This window comes from Hippocampus guttulatus, chromosome 15 (assembly GCF_054856545.1).
Source record: "Hippocampus guttulatus isolate MCC_2025c chromosome 15, RoL_Hgut_1.0, whole genome shotgun sequence".
Lineage (NCBI taxonomy): Eukaryota > Metazoa > Chordata > Actinopteri > Syngnathiformes > Syngnathidae > Hippocampus > Hippocampus guttulatus.
The window spans coordinates 11984773-12004518 of record NC_141275.1 but is presented as its reverse complement, the minus strand read 5'-3'; the positions used below and the strand labels follow the sequence as shown (position 1 = coordinate 12004518).

General features: G+C 44.4%; 3 protein-coding genes and 1 long non-coding RNA gene across 9 annotated transcripts in view; 1 reads left to right on the top strand and 3 right to left on the bottom strand.

Annotated features, from left to right (window-relative positions):
• Positions 1–998: 998 nt before the first annotated feature.
• Positions 999–6785, bottom strand: sms (spermine synthase). 4 transcript variants are annotated; one of them, XM_086131388.1, is made up of 11 exons: positions 6608–6785; positions 4825–4945; positions 4576–4663; positions 4174–4238; positions 3905–4080; positions 3669–3823; positions 3488–3577; positions 3238–3352; positions 3081–3160; positions 1966–2081; positions 999–1729 (listed from the first exon to the last, which is right to left on the bottom strand). In XM_086131388.1, the coding sequence occupies exons 1-11, from the start codon at positions 6651–6653 to the stop codon at positions 1699–1701; spliced, it is 1083 nt and encodes a 360-aa protein (XP_085987514.1). In that variant the 5' UTR covers positions 6654–6785; the 3' UTR covers positions 999–1698. The 4 variants fall into 4 exon arrangements, with proteins under 4 accessions (XP_085987514.1, XP_085987517.1, XP_085987515.1 ...); XM_086131391.1 differs by lacking the exon at positions 6608–6785 and adding an exon at positions 5629–6598; XM_086131389.1 differs by lacking the exon at positions 6608–6785 and adding an exon at positions 5252–5611.
• A 561-nt stretch (positions 6786–7346) lies between these two features.
• LOC147193895 (uncharacterized) lies at positions 7347–10598 on the bottom strand. The gene is made up of 5 exons (XM_086130397.1): positions 10316–10598; positions 9332–9590; positions 8906–8939; positions 8500–8671; positions 7347–8230 (listed from the first exon to the last, which is right to left on the bottom strand). The coding sequence occupies exons 1-5, from the start codon at positions 10356–10358 to the stop codon at positions 7884–7886; spliced, it is 855 nt and encodes a 284-aa protein (XP_085986523.1). The 5' UTR covers positions 10359–10598; the 3' UTR covers positions 7347–7883.
• A 375-nt stretch (positions 10599–10973) lies between these two features.
• LOC147193893 (ryanodine receptor 1-like) overlaps positions 10974–19746 on the bottom strand; it is a 39418-nt gene continuing 30645 nt past the window's right edge. For 2 of the 3 annotated variants that reach the window (XM_086130395.1, XM_086130394.1), the window contains 21 exons: positions 19341–19421; positions 19174–19262; positions 18940–19068; positions 18751–18855; positions 16426–16507; positions 15027–16345; positions 14870–14952; positions 14528–14687; positions 14279–14365; positions 13917–14186; positions 13710–13840; positions 13582–13624; positions 13378–13511; positions 13244–13304; positions 12673–12819; positions 12421–12555; positions 12176–12332; positions 12027–12091; positions 11837–11937; positions 11705–11756; positions 10974–11583 (listed from right to left, as the gene is read on the bottom strand). In XM_086130395.1, coding sequence (XP_085986521.1) covers positions 11488–11583; positions 11705–11756; positions 11837–11937; positions 12027–12091; positions 12176–12332; positions 12421–12555; positions 12673–12819; positions 13244–13304; positions 13378–13511; positions 13582–13624; positions 13710–13840; positions 13917–14186; positions 14279–14365; positions 14528–14687; positions 14870–14952; positions 15027–16345; positions 16426–16507; positions 18751–18855; positions 18940–19068; positions 19174–19262; positions 19341–19421 — 3527 coding nt within the window. In that variant the 3' untranslated portion in view covers positions 10974–11487. Of the gene's footprint in view, positions 11584–11704; positions 11757–11836; positions 11938–12026; positions 12092–12175; positions 12333–12420; positions 12556–12672; positions 12820–13243; positions 13305–13377; positions 13512–13581; positions 13625–13709; positions 13841–13916; positions 14187–14278; positions 14366–14527; positions 14688–14869; positions 14953–15026; positions 16346–16425; positions 16508–18750; positions 18856–18939; positions 19069–19173; positions 19263–19340; positions 19440–19746 lie in introns of all 3 variants that reach the window. The other variant, XM_086130396.1, reaches the window with a different exon arrangement.
• LOC147193894 (uncharacterized) lies at positions 11875–12831 on the top strand. Its single transcript, XR_015102983.1, has 3 exons — positions 11875–12005; positions 12479–12595; positions 12696–12831. It is a non-coding gene; the product is annotated as an uncharacterized LOC147193894 (long non-coding RNA).

Below are 19746 nucleotides of genomic sequence, written 5' to 3'. Positions count from 1 at the left end.
CAACTTTACTTTGAACGCCCGGTTGATGCCGATGTCCAGCGGTTGGAGTTCTTTAGTCAAGGCTCCGGGAATAACGGCAAGCTCAGAGTTCATTTGCTTGACTTGGTTTTTCACCGCTGCTGTGAGATGGGCACGCATGCCAAAAGCATAACCGATGGCTTGAAGTTTGAACTGAGCTTCGTAGGCGTGTCTCTTTGTAGAATTTATTTTCGGGGGTTCTTAGAAACCAAAACCGAAGTTGTTTTGCAACAATGCACATAGCCACACTCTATACAGGTGTTGGTACCTGTTTGTAGCGTACCTTTAGCGTCCACTTACACGCCCACCCTTCACTCATTGGCGGACTGCTTCCCCGCATGCCTGTCACTCACGTCTGCCTTTTCGCTCTCTTTCTCTCCATATATGTATATATACACGCCCACCCTTCACTGATTGGCCGACTTCTTTGCCGCATGCCTGTCCACAGTCACTTCCGCCTTTTCTCTATATAAACAGCGTGTCGGCTGTCAGTCAGGTTTTGGAACTCAGCACATAGACAAGACGCTCCGCATCATAAGGCGTCCTGTCCATTTTGGAGAAAATTTTAGACTTTTAATGGCGCCTTATAGTCGTGAAAATACGGTACATTTTTTTCTGTTTTTAATAAATGCGTTTTTTCGTGTCTCGAATTTGTAAAAAAAATTAAAAATAATTTATTTTTATTTATTTTTTCACTCATGAAGGGTTCGGTGAATGTGCATATTAACTGGTTGGGTTCTTCACCTCTAACAAGGCTAAGAACCACTGATCTCATCAGATCCAATACAGTTTTTTTTAATTATAGGGTGTGCAACATAATCCTGATGCCTCATTTTCTGCTTTCGTCTTTGAGCTACTACCTTCGTGTCACAAATGAATATTACTCTTGCTATAAAGGCAGATTTCTCCCCCCCCCCCCGAAGAAGTCTTGTACTCGATCCCAATATACAGTGAGTAGTCATAATGTTGTGGCTGCTTGATGTCAGTGTTACACGCTTTATTATATCCAAAGGAACCAAAAGAACAACCACTCAATATGGCATAAAATAGCACAAAAATGGAATTGAGGTGGGGGAATCTTTCTTCCCCCCTCTGAACATTGGAATCATCATTTGACATCATGCCAAGAAATCAACCTGAATTTTAAAAACATAAATCAAAATGACAGCCAATGTAACAAAAAAAAAAATTAGCTTAAAAGCAATTTAGTTGCTGATATCTTCACCATATAAGGGGGCAAAAGAACAAACGAGCAACTATCAGTAACATCATTAGCATATCAGCTCATCCTGTAGTTCAAACCTCGAGCATTCAGAAGAGTAAATGCTTATTCATGGTAATCCCAAGGGAGGTTTAAAAAAAAATGCACACACATACATTCAAAACTGGACTTGTTGGCTTGCAGCGAACATTACTTAAAAACAATTAAAAAAGGTAAAAAAGACATGTGGAGAGAGAGAGGTAAGCGGGGGAAAAAATGCCCTGACAGATGTGTGAAGAGTGAGCAGACCAGTGGAGTGTTTGGGTACTATGACACAACGACATGCCTTCATCATGGGTGTTGCGAAATAGTATCGGTTTTACAGTAAGCGTTTTCGAGCTCCCTCGGACTACACCTAGCGAGCGATACAGCAGAGAAGAAAGCCTGTTCACGTTCCACTAGCTAGAGAGAGAAAAAAGTCACTTCTTCCACACAGTGTAGAAAACCCAGCTGACGTGCACACTTAAGGAAGAAAAATTTTCAGGATTTGTCACATATTTACATTCAAGTTACCCAATAGCTAACTGTTACCTTAACAGTAAAGTATTCTATTATTATTAAAAAATTTTGGGCGGTGTCAATGACTGGCAGATTTTCTGTCTTCCCGTTGCGCTTCGGTTCACAGGATAATGAACCAAAGATGCTTGTCTCATCACCACTTTTTGCGTTTTGTTGCGGAAGGATACAGTTCCATGTAGGAGGGCACACAAACCACTTTTTTGGAGAAGTCCACAGGACAGGAGAGTCTTCCCAGCTGCTCCTCATACTGACTCAAAGCCTCCGTCAGATTTGCACTGTTACCCTGGCCGCACGCACAGAGACAGAGGATGAGCAGCAATTACTGCACTCTCATTTATTACAGGTGAGAATTTTTAATTTTGGGCGACATTTTAGAGCTGCTATAGCGGGCCACATAAATTGAGGTGGTGGGCCAGATCTGGCCCCCCGGGCCTTGAGTTTGACACCTGGGGGTTAAATCATACACACACACAAACTCAATAGGTGGCAGTGGTGTCATTATCTTGGTAGAGCAAAGCGCTTACCAAACATCTCATTGGATTGTTCTGAGCTTGTGTTATTGTGCTAGCATAGCAATAGCAAGGTGGCGGAACTCAACTTTAGTGCACTATGATGTATTTATTCTGAATGGTATTTCTACATACATAGGCTATTAATAGTCGCTAGGAGCTTCTAGCCACTTGAAGAACTCTCATTGGCAAAAGGACAACATTTTGAAAATCGAGTGCCCCCGAGCACAGCAAACTGACCTCGGTTTACGCCTTTTTTTTCTCCCTATCTCGGCTACGCTAAGATGGAAAGCACTAATTACAGAGACTTTACAAAGATAAGCTTTCTTTTGAACAGCAGTCATTTTGGAAAATCCAAATCTAACACTTTTATCGCTCTATTTATCGAAGCAAAACGTCATCGAAAAAATGATTCAAGCGGCAAATAGCGATGAACGGGCTCTCGCATCCTCTTTTTCGTGGCCGGACCTCCATTTTCACCTGATTGGTCCACAATAATTCTTGACTACAAATAACGGATCTTTGTGTTTTGACTAATGGCAAGATTTTTCTAATTTAATATACGTGGCCCTGGAATTCACCTAAAAATGAAAAGTCTGCTCCGCTGTACTTGCGCTTGCAAAAATTGGTACCTTTTTGGGCACGTTTAGCCTCCCAAAAAGATCAAATATGTTGCCATAATAATGATAAAAAGTAATTCCAAGCGGGCCTTTCAAAATGAAAACCAACATGAACCAAAAAATAAATAAAAATACGAACAAAGCGATGCTCACCTGGGTAAAGTATTTCCCCTTGGGATGCAGGATTTTTATTGATAGATCCAAAATGAGACGGAGGAACTCCCATGTTGAGTCTGCAACAATAAATGACATCATTTTTCATGTCGGGAACGAACGAGCATTTTTCAGGCCGTATTTAAAAGTGGCGAACCTTCTTCTGGTTCTGTGGATATCGGGACTGCGGTGAGATCGTTAATAATGTAGTCAAACGTTCTCCCCTCCAGCACGTACTTCTTAAGCACGGGCACGCAGTCCTCCACTAGAACCTGGCATCACAAAGCAAAAGGGCGAGCGGCGTCCTCGGTCACCATTTGGAACAAAGCGACGTGTTGAAAGAGTTTTCTGATACGTGTCGTGCGAAAAGCTTAAGCAAAATATTTTTTGTGGCGGGGAGTACTCACTTGGTAACAGTCCCCCTTGAGGTTGTCCAGCACATTGCCGCACGTCTTCCGCATGTACTTTTTGCACCCGTCAATCACCTTTTGATCAATGTATTCAAGGTGGTCAAGGAACAAGGCTACGACGATACAACCGAGTGGTTTTCCTCAGAAGGAGATCAATGAGCAGAGCAGTTCAGGATATCTCCACCATGGTGATCATCTTTGGCTTTTGTTTGACGGCCTGAGCCAGGATGCCTCCGTCGCCTCCTCCCAAAATCAGCACTTCCTTGCCGGCGTAGTCCTCCTTCCCGCCGCCCATGATGGCTTCCGTGTAGGCCAAGTCGCTCTCCGCCAGGTCTGCACAGATTCCGTCATGATCAAAACGCGGCATCGACGCGGCATTCCGTCGTCTCGGCGGACTTGACGAGACGCACTTACTGACATCTCCATTGAGGACCAGCATGTTCCCAAACTGCTGCGAGTGCAATATTTTGATGTTTTGGTATGCGGAGTCTTCGTCGTACAAGACGCGATCTATGTCGTACTCGGTCAGCCTTCCGTCGGTGGTGGGCCAGTACCGGTCCACTTTGGCTCCTCGGATAAGAGGCGGGAGCCTGTTCGTGGCGACCAGGAATGAACGCCGTCTGCAACTCTCGGGGGCGGGGGGGCCTCGAGATGATGCAGCAAATCGGAGTCGAGGGGCTTACCTTTTGACGCGCGTTATCTTGCCGTCGAGGAGAACCTTTAGTTTCTTTTCCAGTGTATTTAAAAGCTGAGGAAATATAAATAGGGTAGAGCTTTTTATGAGTTCCTCTGAGGTTTTCAACTGGTTTTAAAAGTTCATGGACAGTCATCAGCGCAGCAAAACTTCATGTGGCCTGATCAGTCTATCTTGCAAAACCTCCCCAAATGTTGGGGGATTGCTCTTCATTTTAATTTGTTCTCCCTCACGGTTCTTTTCTTTCTCAACTAAACTGCAGCATTTCTGTACATTCTTGACTGCATTTGAACAAATATGTGCTGACGTTCTAGCGACTGCATGCTTATGCTAGCATACAGAATTGGAGCCAATCATATTTTCGGATGTGTATGCTGTTCAAGGTACCTACATTGTCTAGTTGAGCAATGTTATCGCCTTCATAACACTGCAGGTCAATCGTGAGCAACCCGTGGGCGTGCAGCCGCAAAATAACAAGCCTGTGGAGTAAAGAGGTGAAAAAAAATGAATGGACATCAATCAATAAAATGACATTTGCTGCGCTAAATGGATGCTCCGCACCCACACAGGTCAACACGGTGATTCAACTTGGATAAAACATTAAGGGGGAAAAAAAAAAAAAAAACCCCTAAGTATTGACCTGCCGTTCTTTCCAACGAAGGTGGCGAGGTATCCGCGCCCGTCCGTGTCATGCACGGTCTCTGTCATTTCCTGTTCGTGGAATATGGACAGGAGGACCGGGACTGTTGATGCAGAGTCAACTGGGAACGAGAACCAAGAGTGCATAGTTGAAAAAATATGAACTTTGTCTCTCTCCTATGCATCATTTGGCAATTGTAGAATCTTCAGGCACAGTCGAGAATAAAAAGTCACATACCCTACACAATTAGAATTGATGTCAGAAAAGAAAGAGGCTGCAGCCACTCTCTCACATATGCTCCCCTCTCAGCTTTTAGGATCATGTTCACTTCATCGCATGTCTTCTCATTTGCAAATTTACACTTTACAACTTTACAGGCATTTTAGTACTACATTTCCACTCCCACAACACATTGTTAGTCTCTTACCGCTCCTTAACAGGAAAAAAAAAAAGCCAGGGCTTTTCATTGAAAAGGGACAAATCCATGTGACGATGTTACGTTCAAACAAGGGGTCAAAGGCACCGGTCCGTCCTGTTTAGTTGCATAGCAAGCAGAGGCAAATATTGCACACCGGAGCTGTGGCGCTGTCATGTCCCTACGCCCTCGCCCACGGTGAATGCTGCACACAAGTGCCACTACTGTTATAACTCTCAGAATAATTCGGTGCAGTTTTACACAGTGTGAAAGTCTCCCCAACACCATAACAAAGTATTAAATGGCTCTCAAAGGAGTGTGTTGTTATTTTTTTATTTGTTTGTCTCTTGTTTTTTAAACGTGTGAATCACTTTGTCAATAATTCTCACTGTTTGCTGATGATCTGTTGCCACTTGGATAAACGCAGACGCCACATGCTTGCTTTGATCAGGTCCGTTGCCTTGAGTCAACAGATAGAATCCACCAAGATCCAGACACTCTTACCCTCAGTCACTGCGCTAACCGCTCAACCAACAGAGCCACAGCCACCAAGCAAGTCCAACAAGCTGTTGGTGTGCCGCTGGGAAGCTGGTAACACCAGCAAGAGTCGAGCTGCTCACCAGCTATTACTGTACCAGCTCCTGGCAACATTCTGATTCTGCTGTGGCTCAGTTGGTAGAGCCAGTAGCTGAAGGTTCAGGAGTTCGAAGCTTGGCTGTTTTGGCTTGCTTTTGCTGCTGATCAGCATGAGAACACGACAAATCAATCCTGGTCTCTGATTTTTCCTATTTATTTATTATTTTTAGCAATGGAGAAGGACATCGGCTATTTATCATGCTGGGGTTACTCCAAACAAATAAAGGTCATATATTCAGATAAGCATGATATGGTGAAAATAGTTTTATTATAAATGAAACTGCCATTTCCGTCAAATCTAAAAAAACCCCGCATTGTTGTTTCCCCCATATTTAAGACGAACGCACGTCTATGAGATTTCACTCACTTCCGGTGCCACTGCGCTATGTTTCACATGACCGCAGGATGGCGCTGCAGTCACCATCAATGACAGAATGACAAACTACTCCATGGATACCGTTTAAAAAAACCTGACCCCCCAAAAATTACGTATCCATTGAAAATGTGACTTTTAAAGTCATCCACCGTGTATTCCCATCCAATGCTGAGAATTTGCAACGTAAACATCAGTTCCACGTGCATTCTATCGACGGCGTTTCATTCAAACATAGCTATAACATTTTGAAGGACAGTGACATCGATCGTAGCAGGTTAACGTGCGCTGGAAGCTAGCCAGCTAGCTTAGCGTGCAGCCCACCGCCACCAGAGTACGGTGGCCGGGGACACTCTTACCTGCAGTCGAGAGGCTGAAGTCGAGAGTATAGTGTCGCAGTGCCATGTTTGGAGACAGCCGTTATCCATTCCTGGCGCAGGCAGACGCGGTGGGTGTGCGTTTAAGTTCAGAGCCCGAGTGGAGGAGAGGGAAGGGGAGGGCCCTACTCGGCAACATCGGCCGGACGAACGAGTGCGGCGCCAATGCGCCGTGAGCAAAGAGTGGTGACATGAAGCATGACAGTTACCCTCCTCCCCGAGGCTACTCGTTTGTTGACAGAGCGTTGGAGCCGAATATTTGTAATAATCAAGCAGATCACCATATAAAGTGGCTCTGAGACGCTTCTTCACCCCAGGGAAGTCTGACATTTGCCACATACTTTGTTTTCATTGGCATGATTCTGAAATGTATGTTGGTCAAACTCAATTTGTGAGTTTGCTGACATGGTGGACAGTGAGATGGACACAATGTGGAGCGTGAAAACCTCAGCCCGTTTCTCAGTTTGCAACGGGGTTCCATTTCCATTCAAAATGTGTGTACCTAAGTTTATGTTCTATCCCTAACCCAGCAACAACTTATTACAGTAAATATTTACACACACAGACAAACCCCTTCAAAGCCATGAATATCAAATAATCACATTACAATTGGGAAGAAAGTTGGCGGACTGAACTGAGCATGCTTTCTTGTGTTGCGTGACTACTTTTTCCCCTTGGGTACTTACTACTTACTCGGCTGTACTGCACTAGACAAGCAGCATTTCCTTTAATAGGGTTTATTCCATTTAAAAATTGCACGGATACATAAAATATATCGTTTAACTTGATGTACAAATGTTGTGAGTAGACATTTGGACAAACAGGAGATGATGACAAGGTTTTGGGACAATTCAGAAATCCATGGGCATGGAATCAACAAGAGTTGGAAGAAAATGACAGTTCCAACTAATGCTAATACTAGTACATATTCACAAACACTAACAGTGCTGATGATATTATTTAATAACACACGGTTATGCACGCAGCCCATTGTTTGTACTAGTTGTCATGCTGACAAGAGAATGGCAAACCGTTGGAGTCAATATCCTTGATATTGATACTGATGGTTGAAATGGTCAAAATGACCACAAATCCTCCACTTCCTGCATCAAAAGGATACTTTGACTTTGATATACAGGATTTCTAACTGTTGCATTCATTTGTAACTACAAAATACAATTGCAAAAAAAAAAAAAATTCAGGAGGGGGCCTGTCATGACCTTTGCCCAGTCTCATCCAACAGCAAGCAGCAGCCCCATCAAAAAGTAAAACCGCCACAATCAAAAGCATTGAAGTCGGCGTCTGCCATTTCAAAGTCAAAGCTGTTGAAGTGGGGCGAGGTTATGGCGGGGCTATCCGTGTGGTACACCACCGCCGGTCCCCCGATATCGGAGAAGTCTGTGTTGAGAGGAAGGTCAGCTGCTTTGGCGTCCAGGCCGGAGGGTGAGCACGCGCCTAAGTAACCCATAGCGGAGGAGGCGGCAGCTCCTCCCATCAGCAGGTACACGGCCCTCACTGCCTGAGCGTTGTTGCTGTTGCCGTGACGCAGGCAGCCCGCTGAGTGGCCCCCGCCTTTGTAATACTTTGTACGTGGAGAGCTCCTGCCTGTTTGACACAAGTGTCAAGAGGTACATAGGGCATGTACTTTAAAGTCCTTGTGGAGAAGAAAAAAAAAATCCTGGGTTTTGCTAACCCACTCACCGGATAGCGGTGAATTTTGAGCAGATTGAGTTATTGTTACCCAAGGTTGGGTTCTGGTAATTATTTTACCCCGGCAAATTAGGTCGAAAATTGCGTGCTAACTCCGCCCACTCTACTTTTAACTGTCAATCAGCTACCAAAAATTCAAGTGACTTCGTCGAGGTCAAGCTGACCTTTATCCTTTGGAGAGCTGGTCTGAGGCCCCGGAGAAGGAGCCTCCCCATTGCTGATCGGCAGAGTCGGTGGATCTTTGTCCTGGATCTGGTCGGGGACGAGGTCTTTTAGAGCGATGCAGAGCGGCGGCACCTGATGTCGCTTGCAAAGACCGAAAGGTGACGAGACGCTCTGCGAGAAAAAAAATACAAAATACAACGTTTAAATTTAAGGACACGGTAGAAGTGCGTCAACACAAACAATCTAGCACTGGGAATTTAGAATAATAAAATCTATACTGCTATCACTGTTGCTATGACTGTTGTGCCCATTGTTCTTGTGTCCCCTTTGGGTGATCAACCCCTCTGTTCTTCTCATCATGTGTGAAGAGTATGATTCTTCTGTTATTGTAAAGCTTTGACTCACCTCTTTCACCTTTTTCAGCACATTCAGCCACTGACTGCAAAAGAGAAAAAAAACGTACTATTATCTTGTTACTTTTCAAACGGAGGCCATGGCGATTCTGTAACCAATTTAAACACTTTTTTTAAATTAATCGAAAAGTTGAGGACTATAAAGATGGTTGATATATCATAGCAGATACAACAATGGATTTATATTACCCGGTAATAATATAAATCCATCCAGCCATGTTCCAGTAACTGTACAACGAAACTATGTCCCCTAGTGGCTGAGATTGGTATAGTTGATCACGTTCACAGCAACCATGGGCAGGTATCTCATCTTTAAATCTTAGAATTCACACAATATTAAGATGAAACATTTAGACCAGCGATAGCACTCTTGTAAATGCTCAATGCAGCTTTCCAAAATGATGTTTTTATGTCAGACCTGCAGTCAGCAGGGGTGTCGGTCAGTAGGAGCAGGTATTTATCGTGGGTCAATATGAGGGCGAAGCAGCAATCTCGGCTCCCTCCGGCGGGCAGTTTTGGCAGGTCGAGGATCTCCCTGCCTTCCACGATGGCCTCGCAGCTGCTTTGCAAGAGGACCAGCTGGTCAGGTGGAGCTGAAGCATGGTGACACACGAGGAGGTTGCCTTCAGCCGTCAGGAGCAAGAACCGCTTCTTCCATTGTTTGAAAAGAAATCCACCTTGACAAGAGAGAGGGGAAAAAATTCTGATCTCAGTTTCAACTCTTCAATATTGTACTTTTTACACGCACTTAAAAAATGGGGTCATTTTGAACAAAACAACCCCATTTTTTTTCTACAAGCAATCGATAATTTTTTTGGTGATGAGATGATCATTATTTCAGTTACATACTATTTGAGACATTATTATTTGGTGATGTGTAGTACAAAAAAATAATAATATAAAATAAGTGCCTCGGCTAAATCTTGGGAAACGCTGGTACAGATGATGGAATCATGAGGAGCTGCTGGATTACAGCATGAACACGCTGTCAACAGATTAGAGGCAGTCAGATGTTTGGCGGATCAACGCACTGCACCAATCAGAGCAGAAAAATAAGCGTGTGCCTCGATCAAAATCACACCCTCGCATCTGGATGAGCACTGCGCAGACAGCAATAAACATATTGTGCTTAATGAAATTAAAAAAAGCAAGTGGCTGGTTCAAACACAAAAACTGCAGTCTGATTTAAACGTGTTCGTTCTCGTGCAAAGACATGACTGTGACTTTTAAGTGTGCGTTCTATTTGTCCGCCAAGCTACTCATTTTGTTGAATTGATGAAAGGAATCAGATTTTGTATTTTAATAACCGGATGTATCCAAAGCATAAAATCATCCAGAAACTGCAAAGCTGTCAAAAGAGTCACAAAGCCTCCAAAATGTACAAAAGCATCTTTGGACTCACCGTACATCCTCAGTGTTCCTTGATGGATCCCCGAGACGCTCATGTTGACAGCAGCTGAAGTGCGACTGACTGACTGACTGACAGCGCAGGGCGGGCCCAAAGCACATGAGGCTCAATGTGAGTTTTAATGCCTTAATCCTCATTCCGCTGGGACGTCGCTTTTGCATCAGAGGCGGTTGCAACGGCACGCACAAGCATGTGGCTCTGCCTTTCATTTCTCACCACGGCAAATCTAATCAGAGCCAATGCAAGCGTTGGATCAAGATTAATTTACGGACCAAGCGAAACAGTTTGCTTGGATGGTGTGGCGGAACCGGAGCCCAGACCTCAAGCCCTTCAGACCCTCTCTCTCTCTCACGTCCAACATCATACCGCAAAGTGAGCATTCTCATCTGGGTGAAAGGAAGGATATTTGAGAGAGCGCTTTGTATTGGATCTCATGAGGAATTGATGAGAAATCGCTCACGAAGTAGCCAGCGAGCGTGCGTCTGTACAGTGTTGAGATTATGTAATTACAGTTCTGTTTCGGGCTAGAGAGGCTCAAACCTCTAAACCCTCTTCGGCTGAGTTATCATCCAAAACCTTCCCGGCGGCGAATAACCTGCTGAGGCATCGACATCACTCATGTGAGCACAATCCCGACGAAAACAACTCCATGGAAAAGCGTTTTTGTTTATTCATCCGTCACTGATTCGTGTACGAGCGCAGATGAGTTGCTGTCCTACGGACCCGCATTTCAGTACACCAAACCAAAGATGATGAGATCGACGCAATTCATTTGATCACCATTTGGACAAGAATCCAATAAATATTCTACATCTAAACAGAAAACCCGTATACATTCAAAACCAATAAATAATATCTGAACGTGATGTGCGGACTTGGATCAATAATTTCTTCAGACTGATCGTCTGAAGTTCACACTGTGATTCAGTTTCCTATAGAAACAGATTCAACAAACAGACCAACAGTGTTTTACAGCGACACAAAATTACCCGAACTGCTTGAATTGATGTGGTGCATATTCGTAATTAACTCATTCAGTACCAGCCAATTCTGTACCAAGTCTGAAAAGACGTTTAAATACGTCTTTGGGAGTGAATGAGTTAAAAAAAATAATTGAAATAGTCCACAACACTAAAAAGAAATTCTCAAAGCGTTGTAGTTCAAGACTAAGAAAGCTGATCTTCATATTGCTTTCGGAAGCAGTCCCCAGCGGGGAAGAAGTCCCAGCATCGCTCTTGGTACATTTTCCACACATATGACTCCTAACGTATCAAATAAAGAGAAGGTCAGGATTAGAATTAGAAGACAAAGTTGCTGCCTATCACCAAAAAAAGACTCAAAATAAATGAAGAGAGGCCAATGAAGAAAAGCAAGAGTGCTCACCTGTCCGGTGTGCTCGGTCTCATCTTTGTTGATGAGATACATTAAAAAGAACCTGCAAGGGATCACGCGTTTGAATGTTTCATTATTGTCTGTGTATTCATGACGCAGGTTCGCTCACGCACGCAAGCTCACATGTAATTGGCCAAGTTGTGCTCATCCAGCGTGTGAGTCTCGAATCCATGCGGCGTTGTATCGAAGTAATCACTCCCGATGCCGCAGATGAAGCATTTGGTCTGGAGATAAACATCCAAAAAGTCGGTGAGCCACATTCCACTGGATATTGCCGCCGAACCGCCAAGTGGTAAGAGCTCATTGGGCATACCTCCATGTCTTCTTTAACCTGCTCTTGCTGATCTCGCAGCTCTCCGAATGCGTCAATGATCAAACCTGCACAGAAATATTTGTCACAGCACGTTACCTAATGTGTTGTTTGGTAACTTAAAGCAACGCTTTATTTTTATTTATTTTTACCCTGGATGATAGCCAGCAGGATGACGATGACAAAGAAGAAGAAAGTTATGTCAAAGACCACTCGGTATAACTCATATTCATCCCCGGCGGGATCCTCAATCTCATCTCCGATGCCTCCGCCAGCGCGTACGCCCACATACATGTGGAACAGGTAGCACTGGAGCGAGAGAGAGAGAGAGAGAAAAAAAAGTATTTACAGGTGTCTCAGGAGCATGGAGGTTGGTCCCAGCTCGGCAACGACTCACCGTCATCATGTCGTCGCATTTCATATCGGGTTCGTCCTCGTCTTCGCTCTTGTTGTAGAACTTGCGGAAGAAGTTGAAAGCCACCACCGTGTACAGGTACACCACCACCGCAAGCAGGCCCACGGTCATCATCAGCTAGAAAGGGACGTAACGGTGAGCGCCACCGTACGAAAAGGTGGGTTCAAATACAAAATGGAGTCTCGGTAAATACAGTATATCGGGTATCATGATTGTCTTTTTTTTTTCGCATGCCTGTTTTCCGTTGTGTGTCACAGAGGAGAGAATGGTGCGGAGGGTCTTGACGCCCATGGCGATGTCCAGCAGATGGCATGCGAAGAAGAAGTTGTTGTAGTGGCCTAGCAGGGACATAATCAGGTACCAACACAAGTAGAGGAAGGTCTGAAAGAAAAAAAAAAAGAGCTCTGACTGACGGAGATGGAATTACAGAGCGGAATCATAATGCCGCAGCAGTTTTGCTCAAGACAGCGAAGAAACTGATTGTTGAAAAAGCAGAATTGTGACCCTTACATTGTAAGTCAGGGGTGTCAAACTCATGTTTGTAGTTTTGAAGCTTTACTCAGAGGGGCCGTCAGGACAGTGAAAACCAAAGAAATGTTTGATCATCTCATCGTATTGGAACGCAATACTCAAAGAAATAGATAGATTACTAGTTTTGAAATCAGAGGTCAAGGAAAGTAGCGTGTTCAGCTACTGTTGAAGTTATGGTTAAAAAGGGGAAAAGAACCAATTTTTGCCCTTGGGGACTGGTAGAGGTGTGACCATGTTTGCTTTGTGCGCACTACAGTAAGTTCGTTGTGCTTACGCCGTCTGTGAACACAACGCCAAATTTCCAGATCTGGAACTTGATGTCGATGGCAGTAGCCCTGAAAAGACAAAACACACAACCCGTTCTTATTCGTCCCATCTGCTTGTCTGGTATGCATTTGATTTGCTTACCACGCGAATGTTGAGGTGTCCGATTCCTCTTGTTTCTTTTCGTGCTGCTGACTCACATCCAAAGACGCTAAGTCCACACCCAGAAGTTCAGCGATTCTTTCCCGTCCGTAAATATCTCCGTATTTATCCAAAACCTGAACGCAGACGTTGGACTCCAGCAACAGGTTCGGACTTGCATTTTAATGGCAAAGCGACTCCACTTACCTTTCGTTTCACAAACTTATCCCAGTAGTTGTTGGGGAAAGAGCTGGAAAGGGGAACAGCAAACACGATTGACCAGAATCATTTGAGGTAGGAATCCATATTTGCGAAAAAGGTGTCCTTCTGCTTACGGCGTATTCAGGACCAGTCGATCCCACTGGCCCTTGATGTCTTCATCCTCCGGCTGCTCCGTGATGTAGAGGCCGTCAAACTCCAGCTTTCTTGCGAGTTCTTTCTCCCGTTTGAAGATCACCAGCGGAATCTGATGTGGGAACCGACGCAAATATTTTGGTCATCCCGCGCCATCAAATTGAAGACAACAGCGAAGCTGCGCCCACTTTGAGGCAGTTGTAGCCGATGATGCAGATGAAGGAGATGAGGGTGTGGACAATGGCGAGGAAGGACAGCGTGGGCTGCATGTAGCCGGTGCTCTCCTCTAAATAGTAATAGAGGGGCACATCTTCCTCATCCTCATCCCCGTCGCTCATTCCAGAGGCGTCGCCCTCATCTCCGGAACCCTCAAAGAGAGCGGAGCCTTCGAAGAAATCACTTCCTTCCGCCAGCCCGGATCCTTTCACGTCTTCGCCCTCAGGGGGGCTGTCGGATACCTTGCACCAAACAGACGATGTCAAGTATTATTATCTTGACGTGCCGTGTTTTAGAAAATACAGAGCAAGAAAGTTTGAATGCAATATCTCACTTTGTAGAAGAGCAGAATGAAGTTCAATGCAAAGGCGAGGAACAGAGCCAGAAATCGCAGGTTGTAGAAGTTTCTGGAAAGGTAGTTCTATCAAGGAGGGAGAAAATATGAATGAACCGTCCATCCCTTTTCCACACCGGACAAAAGCAAATATTCTGAACGATATATTATTGTCATTATAATGAAGAAAAAAAATGAGGATGTATCAAATTGGAGTCATCGCAATGATGTGAGAAAAATGTCGTTCACCATGAATTTATTTCTCTGCGTTTCCAGCTCGGTCCAGATTTGGAATCCGCCTCCCTTCTTGGGCTTCTTTTCTTTTTTCACTGCAGATTTCTTCGGTTCATCGGCATCCACTTTGGCGTGACTTTCGGATTCTCTCTCTGCTTTCTCGCCGTTTTCAACACTGAAAACGTTTGTTGCATTACTAGCTTTTTGTTTTATTGCCATTTGTGTGTTTGTTCGCGGAGTAGAGCATTTCCTCATTGTCTTACAATGCATAGACATTTTTTTTTTTTTTTTTTTAGCTTAGGTTTTACGATATGCCCTGCCAAATGAACTCCGAGATAAAGGAATGAAGTGCTATACTCGGCCTTCTCTGGTTCCGGGGCCGCTTCTTCAACGGGTGCTGGCTCTGGAGGCTTCTGGCTGGCATCGGCCTCTTCTGGCTGCTGCGATAGAAGGGAACCACACAAAGTAGTCAGGAGCCTTACAGCGCTTAACCGTTCTATTTACAAACACCGACCATTTTCCTCTTGGTGATAGGTGTCCCTTCAGGGGTTGGTGGCTCGACCGGGGCCTCGACCCCCATGTCACCAAGACCACCAGGGGCATCGATACCCGGTACCCTTCCCCCTTCCTTCTCCTGGGTATCCTCCTCCTCCTCTTCCCCACTACCGGTGTCTCCAGTGTCCGTAACCCCGCCCGTGTCTTGCTCCTCACCTATCCCGGGTTCCCCGGGTCCATCGCCGTGCACATCGTCCTGTGTCGGATCGGGCATGCTCGCCAAAATCTCTGTCACCGTGATATTTTTAGCTCCTTCCACTAAGCCGCCTCCAAACAGGGCGTGCCAGATGATCATAAAGAAGCCTTTGCACACATTGTAGAAGAAGTGCAGGATGCTCATGAGGACCGCCCAGAAGAAGGTGGACAGGGCGACCACAATCTCTTTCAGGGTCATCTTCCTCACTCGCCGATATTGCCGGCGGAGATTACGGAAGGTGAAAATGCTGAAGAAGCTCAACGTGCTGTTTATGAAGTCGGCAAAGGCCGAGCTGGACTCCGGCGGCGCCTCCTCGCCATTGGCGTCCTCTTCTCCTGCTCCGATGGCCGCTCCCGCTCCTCCTTCCCCCGCGGCTTCCTCGAGCTCATCCTCCTCCTCGCCCTTTTCCTCTTCCTCCTGCTCGGAAATCTGCGAGGCGATATTCATCTCAAAGATGGTGTCCTCGCAGAAGTTGACAAACATCTCCATCTTCTCGGACTCGCCGCCCTCGTTGACGACGTCGAAGATGAACTGTCGCTTGGACTCTCGGACCTGAGGCATCTCCCATTGCCTGCGGTTGACCTCGCTGATCTCAAAGTAGATGCGCTCGATCTTGCGACTGGCGCCCATGATCTCAATACGGCCCAGGAAGGGGCGGAAGTAATTGAGCACGCTCTCGGCTTGTTCCAGGAAGTTCTGCAGCCGGGTGTCGTGAGGAACGTGCTCGGACAGGTTGGTGAGCAGCACGGCGATGTTGAAGCCAATGTCCTTGGCGGGCTCCTGGAAGCGACTGGCGTATTCCTCATAGTTGATCATATCGTTTTCATCCGCTTCCGAGCAAGACAGAAGGAACTGGATCTCCGAAGGGGTGTATTGCTTCTGGCTGTCCATGGCCTTGTGGAAGTCCTTCTTGGAGATTAGCCCTCGCGGGTCTGTGATGTAATCTCGGAAGGCATCGGAAGCCACGATGTCTTTCAATTTGAGGAACATGTCAAAGAACTTTAAGATCATCTCCACGTTGCTGGATGACTCCACTAACATGTCCACCATCTGACGGGCGATGGTGCCATTCACCACGTTCCCTGAGTGACGCAACATAAGCCTCTTAGAAATGACGATTCGAAAAGTACAAGACTTAACTTGAAACATCTGCACGGTTTACCCTCCAACAGCGAAAGCAACATGACCACCATGTCTTTCTGCAGGTCCAGAAGCTCCTTGAGCAGACCGATCTGACTCGAATCCTGCAATAATTCAAAAGAAACAGCCAATGGATTATAACTACGACAGCATCACTTTGTAACATATTAGGGGTTCAGAATTACTGTCAGAGATGCAGCCACTGGGAAGGGGGAAGCAGAAAACACAAGTATAGATCCCCCACAGTTATGACAGCGAATTATCGGACAATAAAAGATGCCCCGTTGCTGAAATGGGACAAATATTTGCTGCACTCGAGTGGAGTTAAGTTCAAAGGAGACGCCACAAAAAAAAATCACAGCACAAATGAAGAGCATCTTCCAGCAGGCTCATCATTAGTCAGGTCAAATGGCCACGTGATTGCAAAGCTTGTTAAATATCAAGCGCATACAGAGAGCGGATGTTTCATTCAAATGTGTATTTCAACAGCAGAATATTAAAGTATATTAAAATGTAGACTGGAACAGTGGTGGTTAAAAGTCAGTCACTTTCTCAGGAGGTTTTGTAGTCGCCTGCTTGGTTGTCATAAGTTGTTCCATCCATGAAGGTATTCTCACACTTGGCCTTATTCACGTTGAACTGTGTTTGTGGAAATTCTGCTCTTAGAATGTTTAATAAAATAATAATGATAATCCAAGGGGGGTTCCTGAAGAGTTTTTAAGATAACCAGTCATTAGAATCCATCTATCTAGTATGATGAAGATATGTTACATTTTAAAACTGTAGAATCACAGAAAATGCAACGTGCAACAATTTTGTGCACTCATGACAAACTTTAAGTAGTCTGTTGTGTTCTCAGTAAACTATACGTTAATGAAAGGCAGATTCTGTGTGGGACTTACTTTATTCTGATATTCTGGGTTCTTGAAAACATTTCAGGAATGAGGTCAAATGTCCGTCAACCCCCCCCAACTCATGACAATTTCGCCATGTGAAAACATGTCTGCCTTGAGGCAAATTCTTAACATCACCTTTTTTTTTACAAGTGGCGGGAAAAGGGATATTGCGTAGAAATTATATTAGAAGCTTTTCCCATGACACCAAATTCCATGAGGAAGACTATTCCATTTTTTTTAAAGCAGGCGTATAAAAACAGCCTGAGGTGTGAAACCAAAATGGAATAAATAACAAACACATCAATCGATAAATAAAGTGAATACATACTTTACCCTGCATTGAACATGTGGAAGACAGTTTTAAATAATCAATAAAAGATTCAGAGTCTTGAAACAATTACAACAATCATGTGCATGAAAAAAAAACCTGAAAATTTTTTTGAAAAAAATAGCTTCAACAAGAAATTGCCTGAATTTACAGGCTAATTCCGAATATTATTTCAGTTATTTAATTTACTGGTTGAATTTAAAGGTTAGAGTACATGATGCAACACAGCAAATCAAATACCGTACTAGGCATTGCCACAAAAGTCTGAGAAAAATGTTTGTCGGATTTTGTAATTGATGTGAAAATGGGAAAAAGGTGCCTCTCTTGACTCTCTTAAATAAATAAAGTTTTACTGCACTTGAGCGAATTAATACAGTTTACCAATTTGATCTTTTCCTTTTTTGAAAAGAAGGAGTGGAAATGCGAATTTTTCTGTCGTCATTCCAATATGTTGACAGTCCAAAAAGACAGACTCAGGAACATGATGCATAATGCCGTTTGATGTTTGCATCATAAAAATGTGAATAGGCTAGTGATTCAAGCGGCATAAAATACGATTTGCTTCATGATATCGACAATGGCTGCGTTATATTCATGTGACCCATGGCAGCCATGAGAGTGTGACGGTGAACCGCATGCACACCACGATGCTGACACCAAAGCAGTTCAATGGAATGCAGCCACCATTGATTTCCATCTTTGCGCTCGTGCCCGTGCTGACTGTTTGATTTGAATCGATCTTCCGACATAGGTTTGTCAAGGAAGGTACTGGCGGTAAGATCTGGTTTAGTCAACAACCACGAGTAGCGCACGGAGCACACGACACAAAGATTCTGCCACATATGCAGTGTACTATAACGTATGACTGAGGCACTTGCGGGCACAACATTAGGTACGCCTGCCAAATCTAACGAGATATCATGGCAGACCTGCATTAAAAATGATGGATTTACAAAAACGAGACCATTTTGAAAGCATTCAAAACATGACACAACATGATAAATGTTCAAGGTTATTTTTGGTACCCTTGGCATTGGATATCATTAGGACACGTGGACTAAAAGTCACAAAGGCAACGGAGATCATGATGGAGCTGATTGAGATTCAAGTGACAGGAGCGTACCTGAGCCAGTTTCATCATCATGTGAGCAAAGACGTGGAGGAAGCCCACGATGGCATCCCACAGCCTGCTATGGGCCAGGGACTGCTGGTTACCCGTGCACGGGCCCTGAGGAGACAGAGGTTCTTTTTAAAAAAAAAAAAATAAAAAATAAAAACCCCCACAAAAGTGTCTTTTTTTTTTTTTTTTTACCTGAATATATTCAGTTAGACTGTTAAAAATCTGTTTGGCGACTGTCATTGCTTTGGAGAAATTTTTCTTTCCTGGCTCATCGATGATATCCTTGCCAGAGTAATACCAGTAGAAGTCACTGATTGATTCCTTTAAAGAAAAAAAAATGGCACAATAATCACGCACATGTCGTAGATTATCGCGATTGAAAAAAAAAAATACGACAAATGAGAATGGACAGATATATTTGGAGACCTGCAGCCTGAGCAGGTAATCGACTGTACAGATGATGATGTTAATGGTTGTCGTGCTTCCTATCTGCGTCCTTAAGTAGTTCTGAAAGTCTGCAAACGGGACGCGGGCCATTTTAGTGACAGCTCACAACGCGGCAACCGCAACTACGAACCATCCTCCGCACTCACCGTTATTGTGACCCTCGCAGAGCAGCTGCAAGAAGCGGAAGAGGTCACAGGTGAACTCGTCGTCCGCCATGACCTTCTCATCTAAATCAATAAAAAGTTGATTTGAAAAGCCACATCATCGCCCCAATAACAAATGTTCCCAACCGGTCTGGCCAATATACTGTTTTGGGCCGATAATAATCCAACAGAAAAGTAAAAATGTTTACATTTTATTTTATTTAAAAAAACATTTTGATGATGTTGCACAAATCATTTATTACAATGTCAAGGGATCAGATAAAATAATCATGTGCCCGCCATGATTGTAAGATGATTATGGGCTTGACCTGCGGCGTAAACTTATGCATCATGTGAATTGAATCTCGACTGTGATGCTTGCCGGATGTCGTGTCTTTTTTTTTTTTTT

Bases quoted from the DNA above. Each gene is read 5' to 3' on its own strand.
- sms (XM_086131388.1), bottom strand. From the start codon at position 6,653: ATGGCACTGCGACACTATACTCTCGACTTCAGCCTCTCGACTGCAG. The intron at 3,353-3,487 runs GTGAGTACTCCC...TTGTGATGCCAG, and splicing joins TCAAGGGGGACTGTTACCAA to GTTCTAGTGGAGGACTGCGT. The intron at 2,082-3,080 runs GTGAGCATCGCT...GCGTGCGGCCAG, and splicing joins AGGGGAAATACTTTACCCAG to GGTAACAGTGCAAATCTGAC.
- LOC147193895 (XM_086130397.1), bottom strand. From the start codon at position 10,358: ATGAGCGTCTCGGGGATCCATCAAGGAACACTGAGGATGTACG. The intron at 8,940-9,331 runs GTCTGACATAAA...TCTCTTTTGCAG, and splicing joins GACACCCCTGCTGACTGCAG to TCAGTGGCTGAATGTGCTGA. The intron at 8,231-8,499 runs GTCAGCTTGACC...TGTGTCAAACAG, and splicing joins CAGCTCTCCAAAGGATAAAG to GCAGGAGCTCTCCACGTACA.